General features: G+C 32.2%; 1 protein-coding gene across 2 annotated transcripts in view; it reads right to left on the bottom strand.

The window, feature by feature from the left end:
* The window catches only part of LOC124531440 (dual specificity tyrosine-phosphorylation-regulated kinase 2), a 59,924-nt gene that overhangs the window by 41,273 nt on the left and 1,180 nt on the right, over positions 1-17,471 (bottom strand). The window contains exons 1-2 of one of the 2 annotated variants that reach the window (XM_047106024.1): positions 11,818-11,970; positions 2,048-2,189 (exon numbers count right to left, since the gene is read on the bottom strand). In XM_047106024.1, the coding sequence (XP_046961980.1) occupies positions 2,048-2,189; positions 11,818-11,853 (178 nt within the window). In that variant the 5' untranslated portion in view covers positions 11,854-11,970. Of the gene's footprint in view, positions 1-2,047; positions 2,190-11,817; positions 11,971-17,471 lie in introns of those variants that run through there. The other variant, XM_047106025.1, reaches the window with a different exon arrangement.

Raw genomic sequence — 17,471 nt, 5'->3', positions numbered from 1 at the left:
AATAAATAAAACTGAACAATTAGGGTTTATCAATTAATAATAAAATTTATGCATCAAAATATTATTTAGTACACACTGAACGCACCCGTAAATATCAAACATGGCCGCCCGTTTGACAGTTCTTATATAATGAACTTTCTGGATTTAATATCGAAATATCTCGATTATACGAATATGTTGCCTCCTAAAAAAATCATTATTGTTGATAAACTAAAATTGTGGATAGGTTTTAATTGGGTGTAACGTAGACCTGCACCAAATTATTAATCTAAACACTCGGTATCCTCGGTAATCCAACCAGTATCATACATATGCAGTAACTCTAGCCCACGAAGACTTGTCAAATCATTTATTCTACCGCTAAACATCAATAGTTTAAATTTGTTCCGGTTTGATGGTGATTGTGTAGTAAAAACACAAAGAGAGCACATATTAGATTCCAAACGGTGCTTTGATAAAAAACTCCCCTTTTTTAACTCCACTTTTGCTCGGCCAATTATCCCTGGACGACCGGCACTCACTACGGACTCATTCGCAAATACGTATTAGAAAATTAATTAAAAAATAAATTGACGTCTAATAATGTTTAGTAAGCTCAAACCAATCTCGTCTTTATTTATGCTACCAATAGGACATAAATTGAGTAAGGGGTTACGTTTTATATGTCCTTCATCCTCGAAATCCTTACTGAATCCTACTTAAATATGACGTAATCTTTGATACGAGTGTGTCTGTAACTTGTATTGTTCTGTAGAGGTTTTTTTCATCCTTTGCATACTTAAATAAAGCGACTCATAAGTGCTATGCATGGGAAATCATTACATAGTATAAAAAAGTCGCTTACCGCTGTCTGTCCCTGTGTATGCTTATATCTTTAAAATTACACAACAGATTTTAATGTGGTTTTTTTAATACAAAATATACAACAGAATATATGACTGACTTTTTTCAAAACCTTTATTTCATTGCAATTCCTACGAGATACACATGTACACTTTACTTTTGTAAGCGTAAAAGATGTGTTTATATCCGATATCACTTCAGAAACCTCTAAAAGTATCATTGTTTCTCTAACATATTGTGAACATACTTATACACATAAACGTTCCTCTTGAATCAATCCATCTATTAAAAAAACCGCATCAAAAATCCATTGCTTAACCATAAAGATCTTAGCATACATAGGAACAGCACGGTCAGGGTTCATTTTTTTACACTAGGTAATGATAACATATCAAATTAAAATATACTTTATTCAAGTAGGCATTTACAAGCACTTTAGAATAAACATTTTATTACACTGTATTAAGTTGAACTACCACCGGTTCGAAAACTTGACGTAAGCTTATCCCTACGTCACGTGTACGTACAATGATAATCACTAAAAAATAATAAATATTAGACAACATCACACACATTACTGTGATCCCAATGTAAGTATCTAAAGCACTTGTGGAAAAGCAGATGTAACACGAAAACCCAGACCCAAGACAACATAAATTTATAGATGATAAAAAAGCATGTAGTTAATACCTGTTGACTTCCAAGCAGGATATATTAATTTAAATAATGGTGTTTAACTAACATGACTTTGTATTTTTTAAATGTTAAAAAAAGTAACTACTGATTTTCTTGCCGGTTCTTCTCGGTAGAATCTATTTTCCGAACCGGCGGTAGCTTCACTTAATTGTAAAATGACGATTCAAAAGTGCTTGTAAAAGCCTACTTGAATAAAGTTTATTTTGATTTGAACATTTTCTGCATCGACTCGGCCGGGAATTGAACCGAGAACCTCGGAGTGGCGGGCCCAAAAAAACCGATGCAAACACTACTCGACCACGGAGGTCGTCAAACTGATAATATAAGTGATCAATATTACTGTTAAATAAAAGTATACTTAAAGTTGAAGTTTTTAAGAATTCGGTAGTGCACCTGATATTATGTACGTTGTCATGGCAACGCGTATTTGAATTGAATGCGTAACGAACAATCGCAGTTTTGCATTTCAAGTTAGGCTTACTGACGGAGAACGAGTGACTAAACTTACCCGATGGTGTGAGTGGAGTGGCTCGTGGCGTTGTAAGTTGAGCATTGTGGTTGTCGTCCCGGGGTGGGCTGGCAACCGCACCCTCTGTGTTGTTGTTGACAGGGGGCCCGGGGCCCTCGCCTGACCCTGCTTCATTCTGTAACTGAAATGTAACCTGTTAATTAATCCACTCAATCTAATGTAACCTGTATACACCATACCTGCAGTAAGAGCAATAATAGAAGTATTTCTGCTTAAATATCTTGTATAAAATAAACTAAAAATGACGCTCTATAGTACCCAAAACTATCTATTAAGAGTACTTGTCAGTGTCTTACATCTTTTAATTAACTTGGTGGTAAGTAGGCAAGCATTTCTAGTGCCAAACATTCACATATTCCACCGTTAAACAGCAATACTTTGCATTGATGTGTTCCTATTTAAATGAACAGTGAACCTTTCTTCCTATTCCCCTGTTAACTACAAAGTTAGGTAGGTTCCCGTATAACGTAGCATCCTAATTCCTAGTTGGCTATGTAAGAAATGGTTAATATTTCATTGGCCAGTCCATGTACGTATGTAAATAAATCAAATATAGAAAGATCTTGTAAACAATATTTCAAATTCCGAAAATCATGTTGAGGTTTACTTTATACAGAAAGTTCATAACATAAATATGTATTAACTAACATCTAATACAAAATGTGGTGTTTGCTGATAAACTCTCATCGCTAGAAGCGAAATGTTATAAATAATTTCAAAGTAATTAACAAACTTCGTCGTAACGTGATGGTTAAAAATTTCCTTGGTAAATATCTTGGTTACTCGTAACCGATTCTGAAGAAGTCGTACAAAGAGAACACGTTTGAGGAAAATTTCTCGTTACTTTCGCGGGAGTTACAAAATTTTCGGTTTCAAGAAACCTTACAAATTTCTTTACCACACTTCTAACACTTATGAAATTATATAGAATTTCAAGTTAAATATCATGTTTATTTTCGAAAGAAGATAGAAATTATTTTCTATTTGAAAAACACACCATCACATTTATATGATTTTGTTTAATTGAAGAAGCGTCTCCAGGTGATGAATAGGAGAATGTCATCATTATCGTTCTTGATTTTGAAGTTACGAGATCGGCAATATCCTTCGGGACTACCTCTTCAAATCTTTTATAAGGCAGTGTACTCAATCTTGTTGAGCAACTTGCAGCTTAATAGAAGCCCTCGTGGACCCAAAGTCACTTCGACATCAAAACAAAAGAAAGGTTTGAAAATACCCTTTTTTATAATATTTATAGACAATGTGATAATATATAATATTTATAGGTCATATTTGTCGTAGATCCGATAACCATTGGGGAAAACGTGTTCTAGAGTGGAGATCGCGTCTCGGCAAACGTAGAGTAGAACGTCCTCAGGCACGGTGGAGTGAAGACAGGAGCTGGATGCGAGTAGCCGGAGAAAGACCACAGTGGCGTGCACTTGGAGAGGCTTACGTCCAGCAGTGGGCAAGATCAAGCTGATGATGACGATGATGATAGACAATGTGAAATGAGAAATGGTAAATAGCTACCACCGCCCCCGGACATTGACACTACGTGAATTAAATCGCCTTCAGCTATCCGAACTAAAATGTTTTATCCCTTGTTCAATAATAATACTAGGTTACTCATCTTTCTAATTAGAACATACAAGTATTGCTGATTAGCAGTAGAATATTTGATTAGTCAGTGTTGCCTACCCCACCACTTCGTAACTTGTCATTAGACCATTATTAAGAAGCTTATATGCTTGATTTTATAACAGATATAATTTTTACTGCAATGATTGTCATATGAACCACGTTCGCAACCAATAAAAGTTGAACATTATTTTAATTTCCCACGAGATATAACAAAGTCATTCATTCGTTTTCAATATCAAGAGTAAACACGAACCTCTTCGAAACACATCGCGTACTTTTGTTATAAATCCTTAACGAACGGGAATTTAATTCAATACAGAGAATGGGGTTTAAATATATATATAGTATGTTTATAGTATTTTTAACTAAATATATATGATATTTTCTATCTCAAGTAAGCTACTAGTCCCCAGCCTCATACGGGTACAATCAAACACAAGGTTTGACAGAACTTTTAGATTGAAGAACAATTATAATCAAAAAAATCTTCTGTTTTTCGGTTTCGAAATTTACGGACATTTTTTTAATATTAACATTGTTACCATATAATTATAGCTCGACATAAAAACTAACCATAGGAAATACTCAATGAAAATATATTTATAATAAATTTTAACTAAAAGACTGCGTTCGTAAAAAGATACGTGTATAATAAAAATCTTCGCTACAAATAGGTATAGAAATAATATATATACAACCTTTAATAAAACATCGATAGTAGAGAATAAATTTTATGTCATTAGTGCTAAAATAAAATTGATACAGAATTGCCAATGGACGTCAAATTCATGAAAGACTTTAGGCCTAGACGGGCATTTGAAGTTAATTCACTTTTTTTAAAACTACTTGTTTGTTCATCAATTCAAAGCTAGATTGCATGCAACACGCGATTTTCTTCGAATCATTATTAAACGTTGGTATAATTCTACCGCGTCACAACTCGATGAAAAATTTCCCGAGATATGATGGATACAATTATAATTAAAAAGCACACAAGAAGACAACATCAAGGAGTGAATGACTCAAATACAACAATAATTTTAGATATTGACTAGATGTGCCCGCGACATCGTGCGCGTTTAAATTTAACAAAATACTTATTGATGTAGTCTAAGCTGTCTGCCAATGAAAGTCCTGACAAAATATTTTTAGTAGCTCCAGAGATTAGCCGGCACAATAGAAAGACAGATAAAAAAATAAAAATATATATTTTGGTATATGTACCTTGCATACATATACGTAGGTACATATACATCAAGTAAAAAGCGATTATTTTTACATTACAAAAATACAATGATCGAATAAAGATGAGCCACGATAAAAAAAAGAATTATAATTTTCTTTCTACCAATGAGAGTCCAGTGCTTATTTCTATGAGTTTTACCCTTAATAATATTTTGAAATTACTGATTATATTTATCATTAGGAGGTTTTGCAAATTGGATATATAACTTAAGCATTAATTATATACACCGAACAAATATGTATGAATGTTTCCCGCTATGAAACTAAGTGGGCTATTAAAGGGCCATCGCATCGCCACGCCACGCATCGCCGGTTTCTTTAATGGTTTATACTTTTAAGATGTATAACCAACCCATCCGTACTCTTTTTTTTAATAGTAAAAAGAAGCTGAAGAAGCATTTTATGTAACTCTGAACTTTCTTTTTAATCCCGTAGCAACGGTCAAAAATACGAGCCATTATACTGGAACACGAAATTGATTTTATGTCATTCTTCAATAATCATTTCTGGAACACGAAAAACGAATAATGGCTTCCCGCGCCGTAAACTTTACGATGAAGCTAATAATAGCCTTCCGTTAAAGAAACGCCAAATGAAAAGCTGTCGAAACACAGGAAGTATTATTAAAATTTATTCTTTTTATGGTCCATCAAAATTAAAATCTTCTAAAAATTTCCTTCATTAATTGATTATAAAAACTGTCGTTGAAATAATAAAATCAAAATGACCTTTTTATTTTAAACTTTACAAATAGGAATAAGTACTGTTTCGTCGTCAATGCGCCATTATCTTTTTGATCCAAGATATTAAACCTGGCTCAGTCAACTACAATGACATTACGTATTACTATTTGGCAATAGAATGTGTGAAGAGTTGGTAAAAATGTAACGGCAAATCCATTACGACTGGAAGTCTTGGGGATAATATCGAACAGCTTAAAGTGCTTTCCGAAGCCGTGAGCTTACATTCTACCAATCTCCAGAATCTGAGCTGTTACTTAGATTTTATTTCTATACAAAACCCCCAATATCTTTTCCGGTCTGACCTACGGTTTGAACTCAAGACCTTGGAATCTGCGGCCTTAAATATGGTCATTAACTATTAATTAAGATCGAAATTAAACAAAAAAAACATACTTTATATATCCTGACCAATTGTATAATTACCATTTAATCTTACCATTGCTTACTAACAATAAACAAGTGCTACTCGAACCGGCGCTACTTTACGGTTTTCAGTGCTTCTTGCTAAATTTGATGATTCCAGTTTAAAAATACCCATTAGATTTAGATTATCTTTGCGAATATATGGGAAATGGGACATAAACGATCATATATTTTGATTTTATAAACTTACAAGTTTGATTTTTTACCGAGGGACCGCAGATGCCAGAGGGACAAACAAGCAGAGAACGAAGTGATGAAAGTAGAAAAGAGTAACTACTGAGGATCTTACCGGTTCATGTCGATACTAACTATATTCCAAACCGATGGTAGTGTCTCTTATTATAATTATAAAAAATGTCGATTCCAAGAAGCTTCTAAATGCCTACTTGAATAGAGTTGGTACATTTTATCTTTAATTTTTCTTGGTTTTCAAAGTGAAGTGAGGAACTAAGACTAGGATGTTTTTTCCTTTAAAGGTCCGGAACTCTGTAAATAAACAGCCTTCTTTTAATTGACGTAGGTAATTAGACGAGGTGTCATATCGATCATCTCTGTAAAAGCAAAAATGTCCTTTCCAGAAACGATCATGCCCTTAATTAATCGCTGCTATTTTAAAACTCTCTCCACGACGCTCTTAATAAAAAAATACGGTTAAATGCCAATTACGGAAAAATCACGCTGTAAAACGAAGAAATATTCGTTTCCGAAATTAAAAGACAACTTTCCACTTGGTGGTAGGGCTTTATGCAAGCCCCTATGGGTATTTACCTCCACTTGTATTATTCTACCGCCAAACATCAATACTCAATATCCGTGTTCCAATTTAATAGGACATTGAGATGATTAAACTCATTAATGTTTAACTTAAGTACCGCAGTTTGATCTCACGATCTCTGGAGTTCAATGTAATGGGACCAAAAAAAAATTAAGTACCTACTAATTTCCTTAAAATAAACAGTATAATCTAGATTGATTATTACAAATATTTAAAATCGTTTTATTATTCCTTTTCCATAATAATTTATAGATAAGTACATTCAAAGAACTCGTGAAATTGATGACATTAAAACAAAGTTTTAATATCAGTTAGGAATTTAATCACAACAAATTAAAGTTTATTATGTACCTACAAACATTTGAGTTGTGAGAGTATGGCCGCCTGCCGCAACTTGGGTCTTTCAGAATTGATAAAGTTTAAAATTAATTAAAACCGCTTTGTCTCATCACTAGCAAGAGCTTTTTAAATGTGTTGCCACATCATTATTGCGTCATATAATTTTATTTTCTGACTCATTAAGTAGCAATCATTTTTTATTGGGCGTCAACTTATTGCTATCATTGCTTTTATTGATTTTAGTAATGCTATCAATAACCTTGATCACGAGTTACAGTTAAGAATGTTACTTTGTTTCATAAAACTATCAATGCAGTTAGATAATTTTAATCTTATTTATATTATGGGGGCAATGCATAATTATTAATGATTAAAATGTTGATGTTTTATGTTTTTGTATGCATCATGTTGCTTCATAAAGGGTTCCACAGGGCGTTGTCTTATCACCTCTTTTGTTTTTTACTTTTATACATTTTATTCCTTAGTTTCTTTCCTGTTATTAATATAACGACTATAACATTTGAAGAATAATACTATGAAATGCAAGAATAAATTTTGATGTAATTAAATTACATTCTTATTTTCATGAAAACGCAATAATCCCGAACAGAATCTACTAACAACTCCCACTAATGGTCTAAAATTAGTTAAGCTCTTATTCCTGCAATCTTTCTTAATGGTATTGCATTCATAACACATCCATTCCATACAAAAATGAAATCTCGTTTATTTGAGGACCTATCTGAAGATCTGCTAAGCAAAGTTGAATGCATGCAAAACCTTTGTATTAGATTCATATGTGGACTACGTAAATGCGATTACGTACCGAATGTGTAGAAAGGTGCATTTTCGTTCCTTCATACTTTACTAGTATCAAATGTACTTTGAAAACTGAATTTGTTTTATTGCCTATGATACTCTTTTAAATTTGGACTCTCTGAGTTATATTTCAGTTTTCTTACCTTTTACTCACTTTTACAGAATTCTTCTACTGTAAAAGCCGTCAAACTTTGAAATTCCTTGCTTGATACTTACATTCAACTTCACGTTTCGCTAAATTGAATCTCAACAAACATATATAAAAAAAAAATAAAGGTTGTTTTTGAAGACTACTAAATGAATCAGCTCGGCAGTTATGTCTGAACCTGGCTTTTATATATTTATATATCTTTGTCCAATATAATGCTATAACTTTTTCAGAACATGGAATATACCTGGCTTGCACATAAATCATATTAAATTGGAAGAACGTTAAAGATAACCTAAGTAGGCGTGTTTTTGAAAAGTTTTCATTACAATATTTTATCCCCAATCCCCATACCTCAAATCTAATGTTATCGATATTTTATATTGATGCAAAAGGTGTCGGTTGAAATATTTAACTGCTCAGTGAGTGTGAATTTTCTTTTAGCGTTTCTTTTTTTATATTAATAAATTTATCTGTCATTGAATGCTTCAAGAGTAATAATCATACATGTACGGCAAAATTTACAGTATCTGTTGATTGTCTAGAGAATTACTCCATCTTCCAATATGTTCTCGGCTGCATAAGAGTCAAGATATAAATGAAAGCAACGCTCTTCCTTATGTTTTAATAACACATTCAGCTCCAAGAAAAACTTCACATTGAGAGTTTAGAAAAAAAACTCCGTTGTTCTTTTGCTGATTCTTCTCAGAGCAGGACATTAAATTCTTCGAACTGGTGGAAGTATTCAATGTGAAGAAAGGAATTAGCTTTATGGCTACGTAATAGTATTTTTATTTAATGTTCCTGGATATTACCTTTTGTAGATTATTACGAAATTTCTATTAACCTTTCTCATTCCCTGAGCGCAAATTTTCCAGGGAATTCGCAGAGACAATCTGCAGCTGTATATCCAATTATTGCGGACTACTTTCGACAAGTAATAATTAGTATTTCAATCTCCTATAACAATAATTTCATTAATTTGTCTACTCGGTGGTTTCAGCATAATATTCATCAAATCTCTAATATCTTAGGACGCATTAATTTCTTCTACTATCTACGATCTAGTTACAGTGTGAATTTAGATCACGTCCTGCATTATGACCCTATATCCAGTTTTAATGAGATGATATGATCTGATAATGTATTGGTCCGAGTTCCAATATTATTCTGGACGAAACTTTTTTTATAATATTTATACCAACATACAATAAAAAATAAAATCCCGGTAACGAAATCAATAGATGCGTCAGAAATGATTTTTTACAGTGGAAGAATTCTACCCAAATTTTATATAGGTATTTTAGTAACGTTACAATGAATAAATTTCACTTTAAAAAATGCTTAGAAACCTGGCAAAAATCTAAAATACGACCGAATATTTTTCAGGATTCAAATAGCAACGCAATATGAGGGTCTAGATCAAATGAGGCTATATTTATCCAACCCTTTGTTAACGAGAACCCGAGGGTTCATTCAACAGGACTGTTTCAGACATGACGTCACTCTCTACTTTGTGATATCGCCCGCTAGCTTTAAAATTTTCTCTTAAATAAATACTAGCTTTGCCGCCTACTACACACTAGTTTGGTAGTTTTGTTTACCATGAAAATCTTTTTTAATAATCATCTCTATGCCAAATGTTAATATGATCAGTAAAGTTGTATGCTAGTAGTACTCTTCAGAAATCATTCAAAAACTATAGATGACTAGTGCCAAACACGACTTCGTCTATATGTGAGGAGAGGTCGGGAAAACATACCCGTAGTCTTTACGCTACTTCTAAATCCCTGACAACCGATAAAACAATTATGATTGTTTGAGTAGTTTGATTACGGAGATAAAAATGAAGGTCTGACAAATATTCCAGTTATTATAATAATACTAATAGAACATTAAATAAACCTGAATTAAATAGAAACGAGAGACGAAATAAAAAAAAAGAGTAGATCAGAGATTCCGCGTTGATTGGTCGTAGTTTCATAGCGATACATTCAATAGTATTCAAGTGATTTTGATTTAATGAAAAAATAAACAAATTATTTATAAGTACATAGATACTATAAATACACTATAAATATATTTGTTATTTAAAAAAATAAAAGGGATGTATAAGAATAATAATGAGTTTTTATTGTGTCAGAAGTTTTAAAAAAAATCACGTAGTTGGGTATTACTAGTAACATTGGTGAAGTTCAGCAAAATTATTCTGCTATGAAACTGACTGCAGGAAATATGCGACATTGTATAACATTTACAATACGGTAAAGCAGATGAGACGTGTGTTAAAAAATGAAAAAAAGCACTTTTAAACCGGTCTGTTACAGTGTCGAAGTAATGAAAAGCTCCCACTGGTTCAAAAAGTAGATTCTACCGAAAAGCACCAGAAAGAAACTCAAAAGTTACTCCTTTATCATTTTAATTACAGAATATCAACGAAATACAATTTTTTTAAATATATATTCTGCCTAGAAATCGACCAATACTAAAACCACTCTTTTTATCTTTAATATAATCTCATATTGAGTTCTTTCTTCTTTACATGAGCTTGAACTAATTCAATAATTTAATACCAGTTTTGTATTGTTACAAGTATTGTACCAGTATTGTAAAAATGTTTAGTAGTTTGATAATAATTAGCATTGCTACCCAGAGTACTCCGCTCTACCACTATTCATTAGTGACACTATAGCTCGTGTAATAATAGGGAAAGGCTATTTTTAGCCATTTGTTTCAATACCAAGCTTTCATGATTATAATGATGTAATTTTAGATTTTTATGTAATCATAGATATATTCTATCACCAATAAAACCCTGAATTAGAAATCATTTGACAGTGCTCGAAGTTATGAATTTAACGAAACACACACGTGTTATAAAATAATTAAAAGGTATCGATTTCAATCAAATATAATTTAGTACCTGTATTTGTATAGTGTATATTTTTCGTTTTAAAAATGTCATTTTGCAAAAGGTTAATTTGTCATAACGCCAACGGCGCTGTTTCGGGGTAGTTATTCCGCTGAGAATAGCCGGCGTAGCATATATCATACAATATTGCTATCGTCATTACTTTCAAATAACTCTTCTTTAAAATTTATTCATTTTAAAATTTTAATACTTGTAAAATTAAGAGATTTGCAATTATTAAATTAGTTATATCTATACATGCGTATTAAATGTTGAAGTACTTAAAGTTATATTACTATTTCATAAACGATTCAAACGATATTATTAATAATTGCAAAGAAAAATAATTACTTGCAGTTCCCAGCAATTACTAAAATATATATATATATAGAATTCTTTATTCAAATTCAACGAATCAAATTTTAAAACAATACGTATAAGGAAATTCGGTTGGAAGACCAAAATTGTGGGCAATCTCGATTTTACAAAGCTAGCCCGACCTACTTCGCCTCAAAAGGCTCGTGTCCAGAAAAAAATAAACAAAATTTAAATGAAACGAACTGAAGCTGTATTTTTCCATATCAAAAGGTCGAGATGTTTCGTTTGGTCCTTTGAGAATGCTACAATCAAGGGAGGACATAGAGAAAAGCTCTATTTTAGCATTGAAGGAGTTACACAGTTGTAAAAACGACATGCACTTACTACTGGCTTCTGCGGAGGCGCGCTGTCAACTCCCATTATTAATCACCACTTAATCACCTATTCACATGATATAATAACTTTTTTATGTCACAGCAGTATTTTTAATGTATTTTTTTTTCAATTTTCAGCCGCGGTGCTGTCCGTCCGTTTACACCCATGCTTGGGTTACTGAATGCTGAACCGGTGTAGTGATGGGACACTACATTCGCTTGATTTCAAAACCTCTCGTATTCTTATGTTTTAGGATTTATTATAATCGTTTTCTTTATGTTACTTGGAAATAATAAGCATATGATTACATATCTAACAAAATTTATACGTATATTGGATCAAAATAGCCTGAAACCGTTTTAAATTATACTTTGAAAAAATATTATAGGTGACATGTTATGTCATGGTAAGTAAGGTCATATAGAATAACAGTTTCAGTAATAATAGTTCTATTTCATTGCAATTTCTAATAGCACTTGGTAAATATTACGGTAATGAGAAAAGAGAAATTTAATAGATCTTATTCACTGTCAATTTTGAACATATATCTTCGAAATACATGTCAAATCATTTTATAATAGATTCAAAACAGATCAATAGCACATGTAGAAAATAAAACATTTATCGATACTTTGGTTCACATCACTGTAACTCTTAACGCTGCGCGCGCCGCCGTCGCACCGCACAGCCTCACACCTTCATCTCACCACGGCAATGCATTTAGAACTTTAATATCTTGGAATTAGAGTATCTATTCTTTATTTCAAGGACTTGCCCTTCAAATTGACAGTGGAGTCCAAGTAAGAGACGCATCATTGCGTTTCTATTGGAGTTAAATGTCAAGATTGACGTAAAGGTCACGTTTCGCTAATCGCCATATACAAAACCATCATCAAAAACTACTGTGAAAATTCGGGCCTAAGTCTATATTTAGGAATACGTTAAAAAACAATTGTGATCAATTCATTCAATTTTGTATGATACGTCTGTGTCAAATAATATAATAAAATAATAATAGTACATATATAAAAATGTAAAGAAAATATATATATATATTGTATAAAAAACTCTCGAAATATATTATAATATATAATATTGTGCTATTTAATGTTTTTGTGGAAATAAAATTAATACACAAACAACTTTTTTGTATATTTAGAAAATCAATTCCATTACAATTTTGTAACGAAACCTTTGGGACTAGAATAAAATAGAATTTCAATTTATAAATTTTACGGATCAGAATTTAAATATAATTTATGATGTTTATCTTTTACTCTTCTATGTTTTAACAAAATTATTATTTTGAACTTAACTTAAATCAACAGCTTCATGTTTATATAAATAAGTCGTTATTTTCCGCAATTTTGTTTAGGTTGGTTGTCAAATGTTAGGCGTAAATTACCAAAGCTTTAAATAGAAAATTTCATCAAATTCGTTGCAGTGTGGCCGAGACAGTGCAACAGACAGATAAACAGACATGATAAGTTACATTCGCATTTCTAATATTTGTATATATATAAATTCACTATTAAATGTACAAATAGTTTTATATATATATATATTTATTTAATTGAATTAAGAAAGATACTCCATATAGATATTATATTGAGGATACAATCTAGCATTGATAACTTTGACATTCCAGCAGCTTAAAAGCGCTTTACACTTGCGCCAGGTATTTCGATGGAGGCGTACATTCCCTCGTACATAAGCAATAATAGATGTTTTATGGATATGCTTATATAATAGTCTGCACGTCAAGCGCTTGTAATGGATGACGTCACAGCGACCTTACATCGTCAAAGATCGGAATCCGATCTACGAAGCTACAACTTATGAGTACTTATTAGCATTGTGTATCTGTTACAACTAGGGTTCCCTTTTATTCTTCATAAAAAAAAAATTAAGTTTTATTTCGAAATTTAAATGCTCACAGCAATAATTGTTACTGAACAAATACAAATATTGGAAAATTTAAAATCTTATTGTACTATTCAATTTGTATTAATAATTAAATTAGTTGATTATTTACGTTAAAGGAAAGCGGTACTTATACTATATATACTATACCTAAATAAAGTTGTGAAAAGCCATAGTCTCTATTCGTTTTTCAGGATCGAAATAAGCCTGTCATTAGTGATACGAGTTATTTTTTGGTTTTAAAATAAATATTTATATTGTTTTAATTCTGCATCAGGTATATGATAACGGCATCCAGGCCTTATATCGAAACCCGTTGTGCCCGCGTTTTAAACCTTGATTTTGAGAATGAGAATTTGAGATGAAATTTGTTGTGAAGCAAACTTGAAGTCCAACAAAGGAGGCTACTTTTTTGCCTAACATATGATAACCAACCAATAACACAGCAAAGCTGCGAGCGACAACTAGAACTGGAACATGGCGGATTTTAAGAGTCTCATTCCGTTTCCCGCCAAATTCACATGCCAATAAGCATTCAACATAAAAAAAAAAAAACAATATTATCTTGCACGATGCTAGGCGTATTAGGGAGTAACAACCAGGGTATACAATAATATTTAAATTGTATTTTATATGAAAGGAAAGAATAACTAATTGAATTAACTTGGGTTTATACTATCTGGGTACCTACCTAGGCACCTATTTATTCTACTGCAGTACTAATTGCTTGTATTGTTGACTGTTGTGTTCTTATTTGAAGGATGAGTAAGCAACTGTAACTATATGGATATGATTTGATGATATGAGAAATTATTAAGAAGCACTTACAATAATCATGTGTATTAGCAACTTATTTAATATTATACATACTTATTTAATTATGAGACTTTTGCCTGACTACAAGTACCTAAGTAGGTATATCAGTCGCAATGTTTTTACTTTTGTTTGTTTTTTTGCATTATTTATATCTATTAGATAGAATTTCAGCTAAAGGATTCTGTATAATCTGATAGAATACTCTGAATGAATCTAACATCAAACAAAACAACTTTTAAATTAGTTACGAGGAAACTTTCTCTGATTCTGAGTCTTGTTTAAGTCATCTTCGGTCTATCTGTCCGCCTACAACACAAAAAAAAACAAACTTCAAACCTCGCTGGTTTTTCTCTTTAAAAACTATATTAGAACCGTTTTAAATTTTTAATTTAATCTCATAAAATTACAATTCAAAAAGTGCATGTAAAATCATCGATAAAAAGTTTATTTTGAGCGATTTCGAACAGACACATTTTGCGTTTGTAATATTAGTAAAATCTAATCATTACGAAGATAGATAGATTCTATAAATAAATCTCAAAATTCATTTCGAAAATTAATTAATCAACGCTCCTGTGAGAAAAGTTCTTAAGTAAAATAGATTTTCCCTCAAATTTTTCATTCGCCTCGATTCTCGTCAAAATTGACTGCCCGGTTTAAATGGCGAGGGTCCGACCTTGCGTAATTTTACCAACGCCCCCGCTATACTTATTTACTTCAGAAAATTGCAACTTAAGTAAAAAAATACCATTCTTATTTTCTAACATTAAATAAGTAAATCAAATCATTAATATTCTAATTTCTTTTTTATGGTATAGGTTGGCGGACGAGACACCCAGAGATCACCCAGAGACAATGACGCTGTAAGAAATATTAACTATCCCTTACATCGTCAATGCGCCACCAACCATGGGAACTAAGATGCTATGTCCCTTGTGCATGTAGTTACACTGGCTCACTCACCCTTCAGACCGGAACACAACAATACTCAGTACTGTTATTTGGCTGTAGAAAAACTATAGGTATGAGATACATTTTCCAACAATGTTTAAAGAACAGAGTAAAATTAGGTTATGTGATATAGAGCTTACACTGCAAACAGTTACCTTATTGCGACACACGTAGTCGCAATCGATTTAATTCGACAAGCTTTTGTTATGTATATTTTTTACAATAAGATCATATTTAAGGAATATATAGTAAGTTAATAACGTACTGGATATAGAAGAATAAAGTTTGTTCTCAATTACGTGATGTTTAACTGTATGACACGCGTAATGAAAATCTATAATATTGATTGGCGGATAAAAAAACGTAATTTAAAAATCATTCGTGTGCTGTGACAATAGGTTTCAAATTGCGAATGACTATATATAGCGATATATAGTATATAATATAAATCAAAGTCGCTTTCCGCTGCCTGTCTGTCCCTGTGTATTTGTACATAAACATTTAAAACAACGCTATTCATTTTGATGAAGATATTTAATCAATTGAGCGATTCAACGGGAAGGTTATACGTATAATACGCGCATTATGTTGCGTGCTAGATATGTTAGGTGTCTCTCTCAGAAATGAGGTTATCCGTGAGAGATCCAAAGTAACGGCCATAGCTCGAAAAATCAGCAAGCTGAAGTGACGGTGGGCTGGCCATATCTGTCGTAAGACCGATGGCCGCTGGAACAGACGATTCCTAGAGTGGAGACCGCGTCTCGGTAAGCGTAATGTAGGACAACCTCCGAACCACTAGTCCGACGACATTCGCAGGATCGCCGGTAGAGGCTGGATGAGGGAGGCAGAGGGCCGAGCAACGTGGTGGTGGTGAAGGCCTATGTTCAGCATTGGACAGCAAAAGGCTGATGATCATGATGACGTGCAAAATATATTAGACAAACGCTGATCATTTTAGAGGTTTCTAATGTCATGTCGTAAATAAACACATTTATTTGCGCTTAACTAGCAAACATTCGCTGAACTCTACGAGATAGATAAAAAAAATGTACTACAGTATTGTACACCTTAAAAAGGTCTACAAAAAATTTCACGTGGTTTCATATACGTAGTATGTTTATCTCGTAGGGATAACCCACAAAACCAGTTTTTATCCTTTACTTTTTGCGAGAAATAATGGCTTGTTTATTGAGGGATTTTATACAATACAGCATTAATCCTTATCAATGAAATTAAGTACCTTAAATACATTTCTAGTTAATATAAATCAATACGGCCCTTTACAGCTTGTAATTTAATTATTATTATTTAGTTACTTATTTTTTACTAGTCCATATAGTGTTAGTAAGACCCTGTTTTCTTAAGAATCCAGTTTTAGTACAATTACAAAATTACAATAAAAATTTATTAATTTATTTCAAATTACAATCCATTATTAGTACAACAAAACAATTACAAAGATGTCATTGTTTTGTTACAAATTTTGTAATTACAATAATTACAATTTCATAAAATTAATCACGACGAACGAGTTGCCGCGACCTTTGATCCTGGAAAACTTTTTAACGACACATAAATCAATGAGGACTTCAGGATTTTGTTTAGAACCACGAAAGTAAGGTTCATCCAAAAATCCAGCTTTCCTCTATTTTTTCCGAAGTTTTTCGCTAAGTCATAAGTCTTTATTCACTGGTTTATTAATAATAAATACAAAGAGAATGATACTGTATTAAATCAATAAAAATATTGCACGAAAGGAAACGAAATCCCCAAAGTGCCTCTACAAATAATGACAGTAGTACGCTTCTCGTAGCAGAGAGCTACGCGCGTAGCGAAACGTTCTACTAGAATTGCAATGGTTATTTTAATTTTACATGCAGTAAAAGTACTAACAGTTTCTAATGGACTCGCCTTCGTGAAATAGGACGGGCTTTAACGAAATGTACTCATTTCACATCAGAGAACTTTTAGTA

The sequence above is a fragment of the Vanessa cardui genome, chromosome 7, assembly GCF_905220365.1.
Source record: "Vanessa cardui chromosome 7, ilVanCard2.1, whole genome shotgun sequence".
NCBI classification, from domain to species: Eukaryota; Metazoa; Arthropoda; class Insecta; order Lepidoptera; family Nymphalidae; genus Vanessa; species Vanessa cardui.
This window is presented reverse-complemented; position numbering and strand designations above follow the sequence as displayed.